This window comes from Martes martes (genome assembly GCF_963455335.1).
Source record: "Martes martes genome assembly, chromosome: X".
Classification (NCBI taxonomy): Eukaryota; Metazoa; Chordata; class Mammalia; order Carnivora; family Mustelidae; genus Martes; species Martes martes.
The window spans coordinates 16,215,471-16,239,942 of NC_137897.1; the positions used below are offsets into that span (position 1 = coordinate 16,215,471).

Genomic DNA, 24,472 nt, shown 5'->3' on the forward strand with positions numbered 1-24,472 from the left:
GCCTTTTTCATTCTTTTTAATTTTGTATTCAGTTCTTGTTCAAAGGTAGAAAAATTTTTAAAAGATTATAATTTTAAATTATCACAAAAACTTCTTTTGGAGTTAAGCAGCTATTTCCATTTTCCCATGAAATTTCTATTTTACCATATTTTATTTTTTCGTTGCTTAATGTATTATAATTTTTTAAATAGGATTCTCAAGAAGAATGTATACTTTTTAGTGTGGATTAGCTTAACAAAAGTAATACAATTAGTAGGCAAAGTATAATGAATATATTTAATATTTACTGTGTGTTTTATTTGGTACAAAGCATACTGATTAGCCAGATGATATCTGCATGATAAACCAGCTGAAATGTTTGCTGTGATTTATCAGTTAATACAATAACTACCCAGTTGTGTTAAGCAATAGGGTTGACTAATTTCCGTTTTCTCAAAAGAATAAGTTGTTTTTTTCAATCACTTCAATTCATTGAACCAGCTGGCACAGTCAAACCTGTTATTCATTTAAACATATTTAAGAGTCTTTTTCATCTACGTATTTACTAATTTAGCGCATCATGCTAACTGATACATTAATAGCAACTTCTTTCTGAAAATAGAAACCTAGAGAAAATAGCAATTTGAAGAAAGCCAACATGGCTAATATTTAAGCTTACTGGAAGTGGAAAGACACATGCACCCTAAGGAATCCTAGTAATAATCCATGTAGAATGCTAGTAATGGTCCAGGCAGAATAAAAATTCTGTTGGTCCTTACCTCACACTTCATGGCTATTTAAAATATACTTGTAAGCACTGACTATTGTTTCTCTTTTTTCCTTCCATCCCTCCTTTCTTCCTTTTGGTTTAGGACAGGAAGAGATGGGCACTAACCAAGAAAGATTATCTTTACTTCTATAAGTGGTAAAATAAAAGGAGAAAAGTCTTCAGAATAGAAAGAGTGACCCTAAAACAAAAGAAAGAGAATAAAAATTTGTTAGATTATTTTTAATTGCTTATTTTTTTTTAGAACTTGTTCTTTAGTTCACATGCAGTATTAGAATAATTTAAAATAAGAGATACTGGAGCATTTAAAAAGCATACTGAATATAAGTTTTTCTCTCACACTGTATGTTACAAAGTTTTGGAAAGTAATGTACTGCATAATGGATTTTTTTAATATTTCAATAATGATGAAAATTACTTATTTTTATGTCATCTGTGTCTAGTACCAAGATGTCCTAACAAAGAGGAAAGCAGTTATACAGTCACATCACAGTGATTATATATAGTATGTCTAAAGACTTGATCTAAAGAACCTATCATTCAGAGATGTGTTGCAGAGGCATGTAACACATCACTAGAAACAATACGCTTCATTTTCTCAGACTTCATGGTGTTCATCCATACAGATGGCTCTTGATTACCTACATAATCTCATGATTTCCCATCGCCAAGATTTTTGTTACTAAAAGACACATAATTTAACTGGACACTCTTTCAAAATCGGCATAAACATAAGTCTACTGCACACTCATAATACTTCAAAATTTCTTAACATGTAAAGTTTCTGACTTCTTTTACATCATATGAGATAAAATATTGTAGAGTCCCAAAATAAATTATCAATGTTTTCCCTTCTCTCTCTCTTTCTTTAATTTCTATTTCACATAGATTAAAACTTAGCCATCATTTTGGCAGGTTGTGTGATTTCAAGCTATTAAGGTGAGCTGTGTAATAAGGAAGGTCAAAACCCATGAATTTAGTCATAAACTATGTAGCCTACCCTAGTGGCCTACATTGTACATTGTATTTATGCTTGGTTTTTCGAATATTTTGTTTATCTGTACAAAAAGCATTGTCACAATATAAAATAGCTGTAATATGCCATTTTTTTTTTGTCCAGCAATACATGTTAAAGTAATAGAACTGTGGGTCTATATAGATTGGCTAAGTGTTTTCATATTGGCTAAAATGGCAACATCTTATCATGTGAAGTTACAGTTCATTTTTGTGATCATTACTTTTGTGTTTGCAATTGCACTAAAATTCTTTTTAATATGTTATTGTATACATAGCTAATCCATAAGATCTGTAAGATAAACATGAACATTTGTGAATTTTAGTCTCACTTTAGGATAATTTTTCAAAGCAAAAGATCGTTCCAAATGCTTTGAAGCTTAGAATTGGGAGAGCTCTTAAGCTAATGCATCCTGGTGTATTGCTTTATTCCGTATATATGCTTTTTTAATTTTTAAAAAAGCATTTCGTACTTAAATAGGCATGAAAATGCGATCTATAGAGGTGTATCTAAACATTATTTTAAACCAATGCTAAATGTGCGTGCCTATGAAAGGTGGAATGATTGTGTTACATTAATCGCCATACTTTTGAAGATGTACCATAAAATGACCTTGAGAAGACAGTTAGTTGTGTTTATCTTTATGAAAAAAGCAAGTATTCTCTCATATTGGCCTTTCATCCTCCATTCTTGTAAACTTTTCTGAGAATCTGTGACATTCTGCTAACTTAGGAGTATGGTATATCTTTGGGGGGAAAAGATAAGAAATATCTTTCTTGTGTATCAGTCAGGATGTGAGTGAACTAATTCTTTTGAAAGTTACTCTTTATTATCTTCCCTTCAAAGGTGGGATTCCAACAAAGCAAATTTAATTTAAATAAGTTTCTGACTGTGAAATAAATCTTACCATTATGAAACACTGCATGGTGCTTTTACCTTATAAATGGTTTTTACATGGTTATGCCATAGAGTAAGGTGAGTTGAGAACTAAGTGGGAACCTCTAAAGTAATAAATTATTTGGTTTTGGAGATTGAAAGGAATATCTGTGTGCTAAATAACCTGCTTCTTGATTTCAGCCAAGTTCGAAAACTTTGCAGAAATAGATAATTTTAAAATGATAACTATGTGTCGTTGTTGTTGTTCTGTGTGTTGTTTGTGTGCGTATGTATTTTCTTTTTCATTTTAACCAGCCTCTTATACCTAGAAGTCCCACAAGCAGCGTTGCCACGCCTTCCAGCACCATCAGTACACCAACCAAAAGAGACAGTTCTGCTCTCCAGGATCTCTACATTCCCCCTCCTCCTGCAGAACCATATATTCCCAGGTATAAAACTAACCATCCCATTGTTCTGGGCAGCTTCTATCCAAAGACTAGCCTAACTATGTAAACTGTGAAGTAAATTCTCAAGGAGCACCTTGAATATTTTCTTAGATAGGAACTCTAAGCATATTCTGGAAAACTATTGCATTGTAGAGAATGCACTTTGCTTAATAATAGTAGTAATGGGCACCTGGGTGGCTCAGTGGGTTAAGCGGCAGGGAGCCTTCTTCTCCCTCTCCCTCTGCCTGTTGCTTACCCTACTTGTGTGCCCTTTCTCTCTATCAAACAAATAAAATAAAACCTTTAAAAATAATAATAGTAGTAACAATAACTAATCTGTATTAAACACTATGCATTAAGTATCATATAATAGGAAAGAGTAGGAAAGTAACAATAAATAACAATTGGGATTCTTTTAATAAGTAAGGAATAAGTGAGGGTTCTTGGCTAAGAAGACCCAGAAAATCTCAAGTTACTTTGAAGCATTCTATACTTTTTTTCTAAAAGAGAAGTTTATAGATAACTTCTATGCCTTCTTATATGTGTGCAATGAGGGAGCTTTTTGGGGAGGGGGTAAATGATGAGAAGAGAGAGTATAGTATCCCCCCTAATATTTCTGTATCTACAATTTCTCCTTGATTAGTTCAATAATGTTTCTGTCAGAAAGTGTAAAGAATTTGCAAGAGAATTAGTTGCCTTTAGAGCCTATTTTCTAGATTTCTTGAGACTATATCTCTGTTTCATTTCCAGATTCTATTTGAAATTCCTGGCAGGTGTGGAAGATTACAATTTTGTGCCATAATGCATTCTGTCCAAAGTATTCTGATATCCAGCCTTGTGGAATATAAAAATTATGGAAAGGGGCCAGCACTAAATGGGGATAATTAATACCAATCACAAAGAATTTGGTTCCATTTTTAAATTAGGTTTGCAGTCATTCTAAAATAGTAATTTAAGGTCTCTTATTTTCAAGCCACACTTCATATTAAATTTCTTCAGTATATAAAATAACTGAAATTCCTTTTAATTAATTTTCATTATTCTTTGGTGCACCTAATGTTTCAATTCTCTCAGATATGAGGGTACTGACATTTTACTATCTAAATGTTACATGACAGCATAGTGTGTCTGCAAATACTGTATTGTTGTCTAGTAATAAAACTGTAGTCCATTTTATAAACATTTTAGTTCTTAATTTTGAGAATTAAATGTAGCTGTGGGAACATGGTTTATGAGAAGACATAATTTACTAAGCTGGCTTTTCACAAATCTTTCTAATATGTAATTTACAGTCTTACGTTAAAGTTACAATCAGATGCACAGCTCCATCTGATATCCTAGCCAAATGCAAGTGACATTTTAATTTTATTAAGATGGTGTCAGGCTTTGAATACTCTTGCATGAGGAACAATAAAAATGTGTGCTTCAAATAGTGACTCTTAGTTTGTTTTCATTTTAATTGGAAAGACTTTTATTTCAATGCAAATGATTATTTAGGAAACCTTACCCCAAGGGCTACATGTACAGATAAACATCAGAAGATTATTTTTATCAAATCTCTGCAGTTTTTTAATCTTCTTTCCTTTTCTCTTGTGTAGGTAGGATCTTATTATAAAGAAAGTATTTCCTAGATAGAAACTGTTTAAAATATACTTCAGGAGATAAAAGAATAAAATGATTGAGTTCTGTCCTCTGAGTATGGTGGAGATAGGGTTATGGCAATGTGCAGAAGCCAATAAAAAGCTTGAACGTACTATTTAAAAATACTAAAGATATTAGAAGTTGAAGTATCAACATGTTGGTACTTGTTTTGTCAGTATTGTTTGAAAGCTTCATACTTTTCAGTAAACTTCATAATCACTTTAATTATTCTACATATTTTTTATTTAACGTAATTACTATTTCAGAATATGAAAATATTCTAGATATATTTTGAGTTAAATTATTAATTATCCAAGGCACACAGTCATTTGATATAGCACAGTCAGAACAATCCATGCATCTGAGTTCCTTGTATATATAAATTATCGGCATTTTGGGGTTTGACTTGAAGTTATGGCATAGATACAGCCTTGACACTTTTTTCCCACTTTGCTGTTTTGATATTAAATGGGGCTTGCCTAATTTAACTCATCTGAATGTTTCTTTTTTCCTATATTAAAAAATTTTGTTTATGTAGGGGAGGCATATTAGTGTTCATTTGAATTGTAAATAATAAAAGCTTCCTTACCTTAAAATCAAAGAAACCCTTAAAAATGGTAAGGCTAGTTGTCCGGTGGAAACGTTTTCATGGGCTTACAATTCTTTGGACATATTTATTCCAGAAGAAAATGTGGTTGAAAAAAAGTGCCTTTTCTCTAAAAGAGAAGACACTCATGTACATGGAGTGAGTAAAATTTGGTCAATTTTTTATTATATGTCTTATGACTATATGTAGCTTCATTAAGCATTTACATAATTAACCAAATCTCTTTTTCCATGACAAAAATCAAGAATTTGTAGGTCTTTGCACAACTCTGAAGTTCAAGCACTAACTTCTCTCAATTTTACTCTGAACCATTAAATATAAAGAAAATCCACTAAAACAGTATTCTAACTTTTCATCTATTTCCTTAAATCCTTTTCAGAGTAAAAGTGTAGGTTTATTACATACATAACATTAAGAAAATTTTTTAAAAATCTGTACAGCAGGACCAATTAATATGTTGAGTTATTCAGAGACTCATGATGTGAGTACATACACACATGCACACATAAAGAGATAAGCACACAACTGCGCACACACTTATACACAGAACACATACATCGGTTCATTCTACTGCAAAGGTTGTGTTTGGTTTGTACATTTCTTAATTCAACTTTATTTGTATGCGTTTCATATGGACATGTTTAATAAATCTTTCTTGTTGGTATGAGGTGAGACCTCCTTTACTGTATCATTATAGAGTAAGTAATATCAGCCCTTGCAATTTTCTGCCATGGGGATGTCCATACAAATAGAGCATAGTGAATTAACTAGGGCTGAGTCACCCTCTGATCTCAGCTGCATTGACATTCATGTCACAGGCCTGATAGAAATGTTTTCCCATTTACAGATAGGCAAACCTTACTCCAGTGCCATGAGTTCGTTAGGGCTGTTTTAAAGCTAATTGCAGTGTCAATTTCTTTTTGGTAGAGGACTAACAGTAACAAAAAGCACCAGGCAATTTGTTCAGGAAAAGTTTTTAGCTTGCTGAAAATGAAATTCTGCCTGGATTTTATATTTGTTTTCTTCATGTTGCCTGAGAACTAGCTGTCCAGTTGCAATTTAGCAATAGGCAATATTTTTCATTTAAAAAATAAAAGAGTGAAATAGCAATGTAAATGACAGTCTCAACTTGTGATGTGTTAAATACATGAGACAGCTTGCTGATTCAATCAGTCTTGAGAATATTATTTACTACTTTCAATATATTTCAAATACTAGGAATGTAGCTCTCTTCATTTGGACAGACCTGATCTAGACATTTGCATACACCCACAAAAGCGTAGTATACCCTAGTATGGAAGTATAGAAGTATAATATTCTTGCTGAACTGTAACTCATATTTTAGAATTGATTTATAAGCTCATCACCATAAGACATAATGTCAATTAAAGTTGTGTTCTTTTTATCTATCTCGTTATAATTTAGCTAATTCTGTTGATTTAAGATTTCAGTCTTAGCACTTAACATAAAATTAAATTTTTCTCTGGTTTGATAACATTCACGACACTGAGGGTAGAACTGGAAGCAATTAAGAACTAGGAGGAAATAAAATTAATGATCTGCAAGGGAAGAAACATTGCATTTACAATCATAGTCATGTTCTAGAAGACAGGCTTTTCTAACAAAGACTTCATAGCTAGTCATAGTGAAACACATCAGAAAATAAGCAAGGTTCAATTTAACCCATCCTAAGTGGAGTATTTCTACCAAAATTCCACTCATTAGGGGCCCAATTGCCTGGGCTGTGTAAATTAATACTGTATGTGAGTAACAATTTTAGGGATCCCATAAATGATTAGATTTTTCTTTTTTAGAATCCTATAGAAAATCAATTTGCCATCATCTTAAATTCCATATTTTGTCAGGTTTCTCTGTGTTCTCTCCACAAGAAGTGTTGCTGATTTGCAATGAAATTTTGAACTATCCATTTAGAATTAGTTCTATGAATGTGTGTTTTTGATATTAAATAAGATACATAGATTTTAAATATTGAAAGTCATTCTATTCAATAAGGTTTATTTTAAATTAATAACAAGCTGTTTGAAATTCTTATAATGCCAGTTTACAGAATGCTAATTTGGTTCTTAAGGCTGCAAATGTCCTTAACAAAGGTGGTAGTTGTTAACACATCTTTGTTTTTAAGCAGTGCAAATACTACTGTACATCAATTAGTTAAACTGGCACAAGAAAGCTATATTGGTAGCATCGTTAAACTTATACCTACTATCCTGAGCACCAAAAGTAATTTATGTGCTGACATGATTTCCTTTGTATGACATAGCACAGTGAAAATGAACTAGAGCAGAAGTTAGAAGATCCAGGATTCATGTCCAGCATTGTCATTTATTAGCTGTGTGACCTTTAGGCAAGTTATTTAACCTCTCTGATCCTCAGCATTTATTTTCCTGCAATATGGGGATAGTTAAAAATTACCCTTTAAGCCTCAAAGAAAGTTTAAAAAAATCAAAAGATATATTGTATGAGAAGGATATTAAAAACTGTTTTAGACCCTCTCTGCCATTTTACCACCCTAACACTTTCCTACATCCTTCTCCTTTACTTTTCTTTAGGGATGAAAAAGGAAACCTTCCTTGTGAAGATCTCAGAGGACATATGGTTGGCAAGCCAGTGCATAAGGGATCTGAATCACCAAATTCATTTCTGGATCAGGAATATAGAAAAAGGTTTAATATTGTTGAGGAAGATACTGTCTTATATTGCTATGAATATGAAAAAGGAAGATCAAGTAGTCAAGGAAGACGAGAAAGCACCCCGACTTATGGTAAGAGCTCTTTTCTTACATTGACAGGAGAACATGTCTCACATGAGAACCTCTATTTCTTTTCATAGATTTTTGGGTTATGAAATTCCTTGATTTACTTGATAGCTTTTGAATCTTTATAATTGATCTGTGTCTGTCATGTGCTTCGAAATGGAATCTCAACAGTGTGAAGTGTGATATTAAAAATTATTTGAAATTTTCCAAAGATAGGTAAGAACAGTAGGTAGCATTTTAATTCATTAATGACTTAAGGACACCTTGAATCACATGTAATTTTTGTAATGTCAGATATCGCCAAATTGGAATAATTGAATTTTCCTTTTTTTAAAAGACGAATGCTCCTATTAACTTGACTTATATAAAATTGACTCCTTATTCCTCAGGGATTAAAAAAATCTTTAGATAAACTTTCTGGGGAAAAATCTCACCATAGTTTTTGTGTTTTTTTAAGAAGTTGGAAAATTTGAGTGGAAGTGGATTCTAAATAGGAAACACACACTGTATTTAAGTCAGAGATGACCTTAGAGTTACCACATCCCTAGGATTTTTCATCTTTGACTTCTGTTTTTCTGTGCATGACCAAGACCAAGAGACCAAAAAAGTAATGCAGTTACGTGTACTTTAAATTGATACATTATATGTGAAAGATTTGCCTCTGAAGTTGCCTAAAGTTAAAGTAGTAAAGATATTATCCTATCGCAAGAGTGAAAGGATTTAATTGAAACTCTGTGCTCCTCCTTTTCCAGTTTTCAAACTGATCATTTTTAGTGAGGAGCATAGAAAATGGGAAAGACAGTATTCTTGCTGATTAGTACAGATGATCAGCTGGAGCTGAGTAGAAGGACAGTTGTCTTTAGGGTTTTTTTCCACTTGCCCTCCTTACTTGTCCACCATGGCCATATGTCTCCCTCCTGTGGTCCCAAATTATTGGTCATCATTTACCTTACTTACTACATGTGCCTGATTTCCTTACAGCTCTTTGGTAATAATTATGTGTGAGAAGTTTTGCCCCAAATGGTCCTAAACAGTAGGAACCATACTTATCTTGTGTTATTCTCTGTCCATGTGCTTTTTAAAATCATAATAAGTAATGATTTTTTTAACATAGCTCCTCAATTATAGTATTCTGTGGGTTCTTTTCTTAAACTTTCATAATTGGAAGATATTTACACCTTCACTTTTCTCCCCTATTATATTGTAAACTTCTGCAGTACAGAGCACTATAGAAGCGTACCATCTTTGTCATCCCTACCCTTGCTTTATCACATAAGATCTTTATTTTTATTCATTCATTCCACAAGTACTTATTGACTACCTGTTATTGGATAGGCAAAAGTGTATATCTAGTCTTTTCTTATCTCTTAGAATTATTTTGGCTCTCTTCTACTTATTTTGAAGTAGATAAGAATGTTTAAGGGAAAATTATAGTCACCAGATGAAGTTGATTGCTGATAGCTTTATAAAAAATTGTTACTTGATTCTCACTTGAATGGCTTTGGTTGTTAGTCTCTTCAGACTACAGTTCTAAATCATCTAGTATCATCATGTTCCACAAATCCTCTCTCTCCCAATAAAACAAAATACTGTTTAAGTTTTAGAAAATTAAGATATCCTATAGATATATATTTTGTAAAGATTGATTTATTTTAGATAGAGGGAGAGAGAGCACAGAGGGGAGGGGAAGAGGGAGAGGGAGGAAGAGTCTCAAGCAGACTCTGCTCCAAGCAGGGAGCCTGACGTAGGGCAGGGCTCAATCTCCTGACCCTGAGATCATGACCTAAGCTGAAACCAATAGTCAGTCACTTTATCCACTGTGCCATCCAGGTCCCCAATATGATAGATTTTTATAAACAACTTAGAAGAAAAGAAATATATATGTATGTGTGCTTAAAAAAGGGGTAGGAAGTTTTTTAAAAATAATGTTATTTTATTTTTGATCCCAGAAGGTTTTTTTTTTAACTTTTGAACATGAAATATAATCTGAACCTTCAATGGAAATACTTACAGATACTTCAGTGAAGATTTTCTAGCAGTTTAATGTATTAAAACCTTTTTAAAATCAGATCATAAGTAATAAATTCTTCCTGTCACACACATGAATTTGTGTCCTTAATTTTCCCAAAGATTAATTCATTTCTAAATTCATTCAGCAAATATTTGTTGTGTACATAAAATCATCCAGTCACTGGGGGTTCAAAGGTAAATAAAACGTAAATTTTCCCTGGAAGGCAGTCATAACCTAGAGGGAAGAAACAAATAAAGAGATGCACTGTAATAACTTTAGGTAAGTAGGAATATGTGAACAAAGTAGTACACTAGCCTAGGAGCCGAAGCCCCAGAGTCTTCCCGGGAAGTCACATAACTAAAAGTCACATTTGTGCTGAGTTTTAAATAAGTAGTCATCTTCTAGGGTTTCTAAATGTTAGTTATCCCTACCAAATACCTGATAATTTCTCAAACCTCGGTCTGAGATCTGAGGATTTGTACAAATCTTTCATCCCAGAACCTAACGGTCCCAATATAAATTATTTCAAAACTTGATAAGCAATTATCGATTACTTCTTTATTTAATCTATAAAGCAGTCCCATTTCATAGACTTCCAAGTGTGACATTATTTCCCTATATTTAAAAAATAATAATAATAGGGGTGAGTGGGTGCCTTAGTCATTTAAGCATCTGACTCTTGGTTTCGGCGCAGGTCGTGATCTCAGGGTCCTGGGATCAAGCCCTGCATCAGGCTTCACGCTCAGCGGGGAGTCTGTTTCTCCCTTTCCCTCTGTCCCACCCCCTACTCTTGCTTGTTCACACTCCCTCCCTCTCTCTCTCTCTCTCTCTCTCAAATAAATAAATCTCTAAATAAATATAGAGAAAATATATATAATTCTGTTGATGTATATTACAAAAATCCTAAAGTACAAAAATGTTTATGTTTCATATTTTCTGGAAATGACAATAATTTAACATGTTAGTCCTTGTGTGATGCCTTGAAATGTAATGAGGAAGTCATTTGGGCTTACAGTACTCAACTTACTTCTTAGTTACCAATACCCTTATCTTATATGGGAGCTTAGCCGCCATTCTCTCCTATTAACTCCCCAGATTACATGTTTATTCCAAGAGGTTTAGAGTTAAGATTATGAGAGTATAGATAGGATTTTGAGAAGCAAAGGAGAAACATGATTCAGTACTTATTATGTGTTTTTGGTTAAATGTGTATATATTTGTCATATTACCTTAGTACATTCATATTTTAAAGTTAGATATATAAAACAAGAATATTTAGGGAAGCTCTGCTTTTGGACACAGTGGCAAAGAAACACACATGTAAAGAAAAATACCTGAAAATATCCTAACTGTGGACTTTAAAATATATATATTTTTAGGCAAGTTTCTCATTTTATATCATAGACACACTATTTGTTGCTAAGAGTAAGTTAAAAGAATTATTATTTACCCTAAACTATCAGACAAGTATAATATTGATAGACAACAGATGGCCCTTCTAGAAATAAGTCAGTAATGCCTGTGAGCTTTTATATATGCCAGGCACTGTGCTAAGCATTTCAAAGGCATTGACCGATTTAATCCTTACAACCCAGTGAAGTAGGTGCTAATAGAATCCTTATTTTACTGATGGATTAAATAACTTACCTAACTTACCCAACTAGTAAGTGGTAGAGCTGAGTTTAAGTACCCACGCATATTTGGGACTCTATCAGTGGTACTAGCTAGCTAAATGTGATGAAAATAATTTGCTAAATCGTAGAGAAATAACTTCCAGAAATTGAATTTCCTTCCAAATTCAAGCATTTGATTTCAAGCAAGCAGAAGTAGGTCTGATTCTGTATGGTCTCATATGTGTTGTTTTATATTTATAGGCATTAGAGTTAATATGTTTTTACATAGACATGGCCCTGACAGACCTTAGGAAAAGGTAGCTAAATTGAGGGGTAAAATGAGCAACAATGTGTTATGTCCTTTTTAAATCCGAGAACATAAAATGGGTTCTACTTTCTTATAAAGATAGATGAGACTAATTTCTGGAAACACGGAATGGGGGAAGCAGCCTACATCAGTGGTTACTAGCACTGTGGCATCAGCCCTACTTGGTAATCCTGTCTTTTATCTAATTACTCTAGTGTGAGCTTGGGGATGTTGGCCTCAATTTTCTCCTTTGTTAAATGAAGATGATAGTACCTGTCTCACAGACTTTTTGTGAGAATTTCATGACAATGCATTGTAAGTTGCCTGGAAAGTGTCCAGTATATGCTAGGTATTTATTCTCATTGTTGCCACTGTTGCATAGAAACTTCAGTGCTGCTAAGAGAATCCAAGTTAAGTATTCTCACCTCACAGAAAAAAAGATAACTCTGTGAGGTGATGGCTGTGTTAAAATAGATTGATTGTAGTCATCGTTTCATAATTCTCTGTATATCAAATCATCACGTTGTACAAGTTAAATAAACAATTTTTATTTATACCTCAATACAGCCTGGGGGGGGACCAAAAGAACTTAAAGATCTCAATACATAAATAATAATAATAATATCAACCATTTTAAACTCTTAGAAGAATTAGATGGGGTGAATAAACAGTGCAGTTTTTAAGTAAGTAACTTTAATGTGAACATTAGAAGAGGAGGAAAAGAGGACAGCATTAAATCCCTTAAACTATTTGGTCTCATCTGCTCATGCTTCAAAGGTAAGGTTTGAATTTGATGAGATCAGTTGCTTGGCAACTTTTCAGAATGATAATGTGCCCCATCAGCTTTCCTTTTTGCTGTTCACAGACTCTTTGCCCTTGCCTTTCCATCATACCACATTTCTATGCATAGAAACTGGCTAAAAGGTAGATAGAATTAACTGAGTCCCTTTGTGGCTGTTGAGTGGTCATATTCTATAAGAATAGGAAGAACACATTTTTTTTACAATAATATCACATAATAGTATTGGTTTGAAAGAATCTAGACTCTTCTGATTTATTGAGAATCCAGGACCTTACAAAAAACACAAGAATGAGTGCAGAGCATTTAGAAATGTTCCTCATCAATGTTATTTTACACATTGTGCACTGAGGAAAATTAATTTCTATAACATTATAACTGAACATTTTCTACTCGAGTAGTTGGGACAAGAGAAAACTACCATGTGCCATTTATCCACATGAATAGCTAATGGCTTGAAATGACTTAAACCAGCATGGTGAAGAACCTATGGGCAGTGACACTATGAACTATTCTATTGGTGTGAGGAGAGGAAATGATCCATAGGTTCCAGAGTCTCTTATCATACTTCAACATTGTCTTTGTCTTACAACGTCATTCTACCTTTTAGTCAGTTAAATTATAATTAATAGCACTGTTTAAAACTTTTCTTAAAGGATTACATATACACAATACATTCATACTCCTTTATTTCTGAATATAAGTCTTCTCTCTTTCCTGTGATTTTTTAAATATAAATTGTCTAGCTAATCAGGTTAAAGTTCAGCTGTCACTCATCACCTATGCTAGAAAAAAAAAAAAAGAAATTGGGATTCTAACCACAGAAAATGTCTTTGTTCAAGTAAAATGTACTACTTCCAAAGAACTAACCATAGAAATAGAAATCAGTGAATCAAAAATGTAGAAATATGAGATGTATACTGTACCCACAGGAATTGTTATTCCTTTGGACTTACTTAATACAGTTCATAAAGACTGCGTGTTGATTAGCTTCACAAAATAATTTTGAACATCAAGCTGATGGTGATAAGGGACCATGTAATGGATAGAAAAGTAGTTCAGCAATTGTTTTGAGAGAAATGGAAACGTGTCTGTTCCTAATGTAAGTAACAGAGTAATCAGTGAGAGAAGGTACTCTTTCCTAATTTGTGCAATTTTACTGACAGAAATAGCAGAGCATGAATTTGAGGTCAGATAGATCAGAACTTGGTATCACAGGTTGGCCTTTAATAACTGATTGACCTTGAACTTGAGTCTTACATCAATATGTTTTTGCTTCCTTATCTGTAAAATGAGATGGCAGGATTACTTGTGGTATTTTTATGAGGGTTAAATGAGATAATGTATGTTTAGTACTTGGTACTGTTCTTGCCGCATGGAAAGTGCTCAAGAAATAGTGCCTAAATGGCATAATGAATTGTTCCTGCTCATAAATGAAAATGTTCCAAAGATTGTCAAGTGCCTATAGATCAAATTAACAATCCATCCTCTCCCTGTGGAGGGATTTAATAAAGGACAAAAGGGCTGGAAATACTCCCTTTGTTTGGTCTCTTTCCCTACCCACTAAACAGCCATTTAAATCATAACAATTAAAAGAAATATGAACAAATTCAGTATGTTTGTTTTGGTTTGGTTTTGAAAAGCAGAAGGAAGAACATTCAAATAGGTAATAATACTAAAAACTGCCCTGATCCAAATCTTCTTTTAAGTTCCATTATGGAAACCAATAGCTCATACTCTGGACAGAAGGGCCTAAATAAAACCTCACAGCATCAGAATTCTCAGAACGGTTCAGACCCCACACCTTTTTAAAGTTTAATTGCTAGGAGGGAAAAGGAGAGCAAAAATAATATATAAAATAAAATAGTTGGAGACTCCCAAAAAATGAAACCAGGCAAAAAAACAATCAGCTTGAACAAATTAAAGTGCTAGATAATGAATAAAATAATAAGATGAAGAAAAAGGAACTCTTATTTATTTATTTATTTATTTATCATCTTAATTTTATTTTATTTTTTTTCAATGTTCCAAGATTCATTGTTTATGCACCACACCCAGTGCTCCATGCAATATGTGTCCTCCTTAATACCCACCACCAGGCTCGCCCATGCCCCCACCCCCTCCCTTCTAAATTCCAGAGTATTAATATGTGGGTAGAATGGAAAGATCAGCAAACCAAGTGAACAAAACTGATGCAACTGTCAGAGGAAAAAAGTAACTTTTAAAATGAATTCATCAACAGAAAAATATGAACTAGGTGAAATATTGTTTCCCTTAAAGACAAAATGGGAAGCCAAGAATAGAAAGAGCCTGCCTAACTTAGGGATTCTCAGCTGGCGTCAGTATTGCCCTCCAGGGTACATTTGTAATTTTGCTGGGGGGGGGGGGTGTTTGTAGTTGTCATAACTGCTGGTGGAAAGGATACTGGCATGTAGTGGGTAGAGGCCAAGAATACTAGTACACATCCTACAAAGAGCAGGACAGCTCCCAGCAATAAAGAATGATCCAGTCCACAATGTCAAGAATGCTGCTTTTGAGAAACCCTTAGCTAACTTAAGAAGAATCAACTACAGATAGATTTAATACAGAAGCAGATATGTATGACTAGAAAATCAAAGAGCTCTTGTTCATATGATGCAGGGCCAATTGCTTTTTTTTTTTTAATTCAAAGAATCTCTGAAATTATTGCCCTAAGAAGAGACTTACATTTACTCACCATTAACATAGTCTCTGGGCAAAAGTAATATAATGTTGTGAGTGTCTGGGATGACCTATCCTACTCTACAATAGAAAATCCAATTGCGACATTCCCTGGAGTAGGAGGGGACCCATATTCCATAGTTGAAATCAAAACGCATTTTGTCCTATGGAAAAAATACTGTAGTAAATGGCAGCTAGGTAAAATTTAAGAGTGGTTAGTGTTAGCTTTCACATCACAGTGTGGATTAAGGATCCATCATTTCCCCAAATATGTTCTTCAGATCTCTAGTTCTGAAAGAGGATCTTTGCAAAACAAAGAGGTTTTCTGGTTAAATATGATTGGAAACTTCTGAATATTTTATCCCCTTCTTGGCAATTAATAAGTGCATGTAAGCATACTTAAAGGCTTTGAAGGTCTTCTTGAATTTGGGTTAGCTTATTGTTTCCCTAATGTATTTGTACATTGAATCTTTTTTGGTTTTGTTCACAAAATGCTTACTAACCTCCCAACGGAAGGTTTGATGGAGTATATTTTGGGCAATGGTAAAATAGACTTTGGTAGCTCCTCTTAAAGACCAATGATAAATATTTCTTTATGTTTTAAGTTATAAACATCTGACTTAATAGGTAAGGATTTGGAAAGACCTCTATTCTTTTTTGGGGTGGGGGAGGGAGAATCTGAAGCAGGCTCCACGCCCAGCACAGAGCCTGACATGAGGCTCAGTCTCACAACCCTGAGATCTTGACTGGAGCCGAAATCCAGAGCCTGGTAGGTGTTTAACTGATTGAGTCACCCAAGTGCCCCTGGAAAAGTCTCTACTCTTAAGTCAAAGTCTACCCCAGCAAACGGCGTATTGAATGTCATCTTCAGTTTTATCTTGCAGAAAAGCCATTTTCTAGAGTAAATCTTATTTGTCCAAACTCAAATAATAAATTATTACTTGTCCAAACTCAAGTAATAAATACTAACTGGAAAGATCAGTGCATGGTGTTCTATACTCCAGGTTCCTTGTAGAATTACTGGTATCACTGCAAAACAATTTGCCAGAAATCATGGAGGATATAGATCCTTTGGGTGGGAGAGAGGGGAGGAGGTAGAAAATGTCAAGTGTTATGTCGAATCTTGTTAAATAAGAGATAACTAAAAATTGTACGTTGATTACTTTAAAGACTGGAGACATTAGAGCAAATAATTATGGCAATACAGAAGCATTTAAAAGTATACATATGAAGACCCAACATTCTTTTGTAAGTCTCTCAGCTTACAAGTTGACACATCATGCCAAAGCAATGTATTTTCCATCTTTGTTAAGGTGATGGACAGCAATTACAAAGCTACATCCACAGTTTATGTTCTAATCCTCCATTAGTTCTTCACATAGCTTTTAAGAATTTTTTGCAAGAGTTGCATACTGGGTGGGAGGACACTTAAACAAAAGCAGTAATCATACATGCCATTGAATTATTTTTGAAGATAAAAGAATTGGATTTTTGTGTAATGCAGTGGTCTTGAATTCATACCAAGGCAATGTGATGTAGCAAGGAGAGCACTGGGATAGGAAGTTGGAAGTGTATTTGTGGGCTGACTCCAACACTGACTAGTGGTGAAATCCTGAGGAATTAACTTTGGTGTGTCTTAAGTTTTTCATCTCTCCCTTTCTTGCCAGTTGTAGTGACTGATGTAATCCCAAATGGAAAATTATGTGAAAGGAATTTAAAAGTTATTACAAGGTATCATTCTGTTTATTTCAAAAGAGAGTCTTCAATTGATGGTCTTAATCATTGTCTTTTTTACTCTTCATGAGAAAAGGGGACTCTTTCCCTTATGTTGATAAGATTTTCAAGACACTGGGGCGCCTGGGTGGCTCAGTGGGTTAAAGCCTCTGCCTTCGGCTCAGGTCATGATCCCAAGGTCCTGGGATCGAGCCCCGCATCGAGCCCCGCATCGGGCTCTGTTCAGCGGGAAGCCTGCTTCCCCCTCTCTCTCTGCCTGCCTCTCTGCCTACTTGTGATCTCTGTCTGTCAAATAAATAAAATCTTTAAAAAAAAAGATTTTCAAGACACTGCTTTACTAAGATTTTTTTGTAAAATAGAGTGACTAACATTACACTGTATGTTAACTAACTGGAATTTAAACAAAAACTCGAAACTACAAAAAAAAAATAAAATAAAAGAGGGCTTTAATTTGTGGTTAACTTGAAAATTGGATGTTTCTAACCAAGTAACATTTACATACTCATGTCATCTTTCTTGTCCACAACTATATTAATGCTGAGCACAGCATGGGGCAATGGTATTTTAGCATAGCTCATTTTTTCTTACCCACCAGAGCCATCAGAGGAGGACTCAGAAGTCTTTTGCCACTTAAACAGTATTTAAACCATCTGAATCTTTCCTAGTCCTCACATCCCTCTAACGTAGAGGTGACTCTATGCACAGTGGCAAACATTTCAACTTAGAAAAACCTGTCTTTGCAGACTCCAATGTGTACTGCGCAGTTGTTCTCTTGGTAGAATTGTTACAAAAGGTAATCTTATTCAAAATATAATTAGCCTTGAAATCAAGTGTTAAAAGTCCCATATAATTTTTGATACAGTTCAAAATTTTCTCCTTCAATAACTTTTATATTACTCCCCATTTAAAATCTAGATCACCTTTAGAAAGCAATAGGAAAATTTAAAAACAAGATGTAGTTTATTCTTTGAAATGAGATTTTAATTGTTTATGTTCCCCATTAATGAAACTGAAAAGATTTCAAGTTAATAGTAATTAGATTTGTATTTGATTTAGATTATTACAAGGTTTTAAAGCCAGTACTTAAATAATCATCACATTGCAATGTTTACAACCCAACTTTTTCCCAAGCTCTTTTATCCAAAAATGAAATTTAAAAAATATGGCCCTAAAGATCAAAGCGCCTGTTTTTACTTATTTTATTAGATCCAGCTATGTTGCTTTTATTCTTAAAAAATTACTGACTTTCCATTCATTCCGTGTTATTCCTCTTTAAATGTGTTATTGTCTACCTTAAATTACCTCGGGATGTTTTCCTAGAAATGCAGTCAACCATCTGAAAGTAATTTTTCTGTCTGGTATGTGGGGAGTTTGATGGGTATATGTGGCATGCTTGTAGCTTAACATTCCTTACTACACTCATTTTCATGAAAATATTGGTTAAAGTATTCAGAACAGATGTGTATATGTGTGCGTATATGTATATATTTCTTCTCCTTAAGACTCTAGAGAAAGCTTTTTTTGTGAGCATTAAAGGACATGTCAGATTTCTCTGCAGTCTTTTTTTCAACTGTAAGAGAGAATATTGCTTCTCAGGTGCTGTTTATCATCCTGAAATTTAATGATTTTAGCATGTCTGAGAAGAGAATTAGAAAGGGGGGATAAATACAATTGAAAAAGGCAGCAATTCAGTAGTATTTCAACAGATATCATGGGTACTCTAATACAGGAATGTTTCCACATATCAGGAGGCAGGACCCCTAGTTCGTTGGTTTGTTTTTTTTTTATTTTTTAGATTTTATTTATTTATTTGAGAGAGAGAGCATATGCATAAGTTGGGGGAGGGCCAGGCAAGAAGGAGGAGCAGACTCCCTGCTAAGCAGGGAGCCCAACATGGGGCTTGATCTCAGGACCCCAAGATCATGACCTGAGCTGAAGTGAGATGCTCAACCAACTAAGCCACCCAGGTGCCCCTGGACTCCTATTCTGATGTATTACCAAACCACTCTCTAAGGCTTGATTTGTTAGAAATGAAGGCAGTTGGTCGGGTTGACATACTACATTGGAAGGAAGGGAGGGAAGGTGAGAGGGAAAAGGAAGGAAAAATGAGGGGGAGGGGACTGGAAAGTTGACAGGAAGGAAGGAGAAGGAAACTATGAAAATAAAAATTAATGGCATAGCTTGGACAGTTTTCAGTCCAGGGTGTGAGGAAGGACCCCTGTTTACTTGCTTAACAAGTAATCAGTCACTAAGTATTGAATAGTTACTGTGTTTAAGGCCATGTGCTATGTGCTGGAGATACCACAGTAAACAACAGAGAAATTTCTCTTGTGAAATTTACATTCTAGAAGAGGGGCAGAATTCAAGCAACTAATTTAATAAATACTTATTTGACTATAAATGGCATGCTATGAAGAAAAACTACAACAGAAAATGAGAACAAATACAGAGAAACCCAGCCTAGAATAAGAGGTCAAGGAGAGCATCCGTGAAGAATTTTCACTTAGCTTTCGAGGGTGTATGTGAATTTAGCAGAAGAAGAGAGGAAAACCAGAGGAGGACAGAGTCCTGTGTCAGATGAAGAAAATGTTTCAAAGAAGGGAATAATCCTGTGCATCAAATGTTACAGATAGGTCAAAAAAGTCAAAGATTCTAAGAATTGTCTTTTGGATTTAGCAACATGAAGGTGCTAGTGAACTTGACAGTAATGGTTTTGGTATAGTTTTGGGGGCAAGAGCCTAATCAGAGAAGGTCCAAGAAAGAGAAAGGAGGAGATTCCACATAAAGTGGGATGCTACACTATGTCTTTCTATGTCTGGCTTATTTCATTTAGCATGGTGTCCTTTAGATTCATCCATGTTATCACAAATTTAGGATTTCCATCTTTTGTGGCTGAATAATACTCTGTTGTATACATATACCACATCTTTAGCCACTCATCCATTAATGGGCACTTAGATTGTTTCCATGTCTTAGCTATTATGACTAATGTTTCAGTGAATATGGGAGTGCATGTATCTCTTTGAGATACGAATTTTATTTTCTTTGGATATATACCCAAAAGTAAGGTTGGGGAATCATATGGTAGCTCTGTGTTTTGTTTTGCTTTGTTTTGTTTTGAGGAACCTCAATACTGTTTTCCATTTTTATACTTGAAGTTTGAGAGTAGATCTCAAGTGTTCTTACCAGACATACCCACACATACAAATGGTAACCATGTGAGGTAAAGGATGTGTTAACTGGATTGTGGCCATCACTTCACAATGTACATGTACATTAAAACATCATGTTGCATACCTTAAAAATCGTGTTGTAAGCCTTAATATATAACATTCTTATTTGTCAGTCAGACCTCAGTAAAGCTGGAAAAAAGGGAGAGGAATTAGAGAATGAGAACATAAATGAGTTTTATATTCTAGGAGTTTTTCTGTAAAGGAGAGCAGAGAAATGAGGTGGTAGTTGAGAGGTAGTTTGCTGGTGAAGGGAGGTGGTGTTTTTGTTTTTTGAAGATTGGAGAAATTACAGCATGTTTATTTGCTAATTGGAACCATTTGGTAGAAAGGGAAAAATTGATGCTCCAGGAGAAAGAAGCGAACATTGCACAAGAGACAGTTTTGAGTAAGTAAGAGGGACTAGGATCCAGTGAAGGGCCCAGTAATTTGGGTTATCCCTAATGTTAGTATCCTTCCATTCAAACATTCAAAAAATTTTAATCATTACCTGCTCTTGTCAGTGTCTTTGCCAGGAGCACTCATAACAAAGACACCTAAGACCCAGTTTCTGCCAAAAGGTAGAAAAACCTTTAACAGAAAGATATAATATAATATCATAATATATAATAATACATATACCAAAAACACTATGAAAGAGCCCAGAAGAGTGAGCACTTAGCTCTGCCAAAGGCCAGTGTAACATTTGCAATAGCACCAAATATGTTTTCTTATCCAAGGGAAATGTCAGTTTATTTTCAAGCAAGTCTATGCAGTAATACTAAAATGTAGCAATTTCATTTAAAAACCAGTACCTTAGTTCGTTACAAAGTACTCCATCATGGTCAGTATTCTTTTTTAAAAAGGTTTTATTTATTTATTTTTATGTACTTTAGAGAGAGAGAGAGAGAGGGCACAAGTGGGGGAAGGAGTAGAAGGGGAAAGAATCTCAAGCAGACGTCCTGCTGAGCATGGAGCCTGGTGCGGGTTACCATCCTGAGACCGTGACCTGAGCTGAAACAAAGAGTTAGACGCTAAAATGACTGAGCCACCCAGGCAGCCCTCATTGTCAGTATTCTTAAAATTATATTTAGTGTTCTATTTGTGTTTAATTACAGCTAAATGTAGTTCATAATAAAAAACTACTTGCCATTAATTTCAAAATAAAATTCAAATAAAATCCAAAAATAATTATCTTTCAACTCTACATTTATTAGACTACAGTAAGAAATACAGTGCACAATTCCTGCCTCTATGGAAATCCAAGTTAGAAATCTCCAGTTTTACAACAGATATGACAAGTAAGTAACAAAATAGTGTAAACTGTGAGACCATAGCACGGAGATATCACAAGGCTTATGGTAGGGTGTCAAATATACTGTATAATTAATAAATATTTTATGCTTGGAGGGATAAAAAAAACAAGAGAAAGTGGTCAGCAAAATTTATAATAGGGCTCTTAACTTTATTGTTTTACTGTATTCTTGACTACTACTATTAATTTTCATCATGAATTAGTAAATACAAGTGTCACTACCTAAAGAGATGTCTTAAAATTTTTCAGATTATTTTTCAGAGATTTATTATTGTGTATGTACATTTCCATAAGGAGTGAGTCAAATGTACTTAATAAGCCTTTAAAAGTAATTACAAACATAAAAATACTTTGCATATATTAATAATAGTATACATTTGACTTAAAACTAAAATAATGCTTATACTACTCTTCTTTCTTTTGACCAATGGTACTGCAGCAACAAACCATAAATTTCTTTTTCCATTTAAACTTTGCTATTTTGTGTAATTACAATTACTTGCAGTGGCAAACACTTCCATGCTGCAATCAAAGATCTCTGTATTTGGAATTAGGAATAATTAAAGCCATTCTCTATTTTTCATTTTGCCAAACAACCAATCAATCAATGAGCGTTTCCTCATTCTCTTTTATTAAGTCTGTTTCAATATTTCAGCACAATAAAAAAATTTATAAAAGCAGTAATACTTATAAGCAACATTATTTCTTATAACTAAACAAATAATACTTTTAAAAATGATTATTTTTACTTGGCATTGCTAAATTCAGAGCTTTATAACTAGTAAAAAGCAAAAGACTGATGTCCTCTAAAAGTGAATTTTATTTTATTTTATTTTATTTTAAAGATTTTATTCATTTATGTCATGAGAGAGAGTGAGAGAGGGAATACAAGCAGGGGGAGTGGGAGAGGAAGAAGCAGGCTTCTGTCCTAGCAGGGAGCCCGATGCAGAGCTCAATCCTAGGACCCTGGGATCATGACCTGAGCTGAAGGCAGATGCTTAATGACTGAGCCACCCAGGCGCCCCCAAAAGTGAATTTTAATTAAGGTTTTGATCTCAGATTTTTGTTTAATTCAATACCTTTTTCTCAATTTTGTGTTAGCAATATACAGTATACTCTACTAAAAAAATCACCAGAAAATCAGTGTTTACTCTTTTGCAAATTTGTTTCCTATGGTTAATAATATAACCAGGCATATCAAGGGCTTAATTATATGCCTCAATGACTTAGCTCCTTGAGAATCTCAGAGAAGATGACCTGAAATACAACAGATACAGTTATTTATTTCATATTCTATGCATGAAGCATGTTTCTTCTTGGTTTTGTGCATATATATTTGACTCCAAACAACCAATCAATTCTTTGAAAAATGTCAAAATACTTTATATATGCATATAATAACATATGGACTTATTTATTGGGTTGTTCACTTTCCAGAGGATTTTCTTGGTGACATGTAGAAACAGTGTTAGGGCTGTTAATTGCTTCAGTTTCAGTACACACATGCTGAAATGGACTTTACTTTAAAAACCAGATTTTAAAGAAATAAGTTGTAGGAATTTTGGAAACACAGAATTCAAAACATTGAAAATATGGAGGATTGATTCTGCCAAGCAGTTGAATAGACATGACAGAACTGAACCTTTCCCAAAAGTTTTACCTAACCCTGGGAGGACAGGATATATGGGCCCTGCATCAGCTCTCCCAAAGCTCTTCCTTTGTAAAAATGCAGAGATCTGCTCTATGAGAATTTTGGAATCTTAGGTGATTGTTTTTTAAGTTGTTTGTACACCTTGAGAGGAAACCACTTTTAAATAAACACTACATTTTTTGGCTCATTAATAATTTTATCATATCCAGTTCATCCTCAGACTTTCAAAGAGCTTAGCAAAATATACTATGTAAACTCTATCATTGTACATAGTATAAAACCATAAGGTTACATTTTCCTTAGGAACAGAATTAAAAGTCTCCTAATGGAATTTTTTTTAAATAGATGGACTGATCATAGCAAATGATCATGAAATTTAGCTGGGCAAGGAAGGAAATAAAGAGGTATATAGTGACTGAGAGGTCTTAGAAGGTGGGAGGATCAGTAGATTAAGGAGGAGGATATTTGGACTTGGGGTTCTGCAGAGATTGCACTAGAAATACAGAAGACAGTAGTTGAAAAGTGGGATGCTAGAAAGGATTACAGCCTTTGCAGTTAACAGGTTAAGCATATAACCACAGGAGTGGGTACAGGAGAAAACCTCAAGAAATTGAGAAACCAAAATATTGGAGGATGAATATTGAAGTCACCATGAATTATGGCAGAAATGGTGTTTAAATGCCTGGGTTTCAACCCTGATACTACACACTTCCCAACTGTGTGTCCTTGGGCCAGTTACATTACCTGTCTCAGTTTCTTCATCTGGTAAAACGAGGGTAATGATAGTCTATTTCTCATAACTATGAGGATTAAACAATTTAATACTTATAAAACCCTTAGTTTTTGGCATATGGAAAATGATATATATTTGTTTAGTACTATTATCACGTGCATCATAATCATCATTATTATGATCCAGTCCCGTGTGAGTCTTGGCTTTTCATTCATTTAAAATTTATTGAGCAGTTATTGTATGCCAGGCATTGTGCTAGGTATGCTTTTTAAA

General features: G+C 34.1%; 1 protein-coding gene across 1 annotated transcript in view; it reads left to right on the forward strand.

Moving 5' to 3' along the window:
* The window catches only part of CNKSR2 (connector enhancer of kinase suppressor of Ras 2), a gene marked incomplete at both ends in the record, with an annotated part of 237,468 nt that overhangs the window by 166,011 nt on the left and 46,985 nt on the right, over nt 1–24,472 (forward strand). Inside the window, 2 exons of the mRNA XM_080794916.1 lie at nt 2,973–3,106; nt 7,922–8,133. Coding sequence (XP_080651042.1) covers nt 2,973–3,106; nt 7,922–8,133 — 346 coding nt within the window. The remainder of the gene's footprint in view (nt 1–2,972; nt 3,107–7,921; nt 8,134–24,472) is intronic.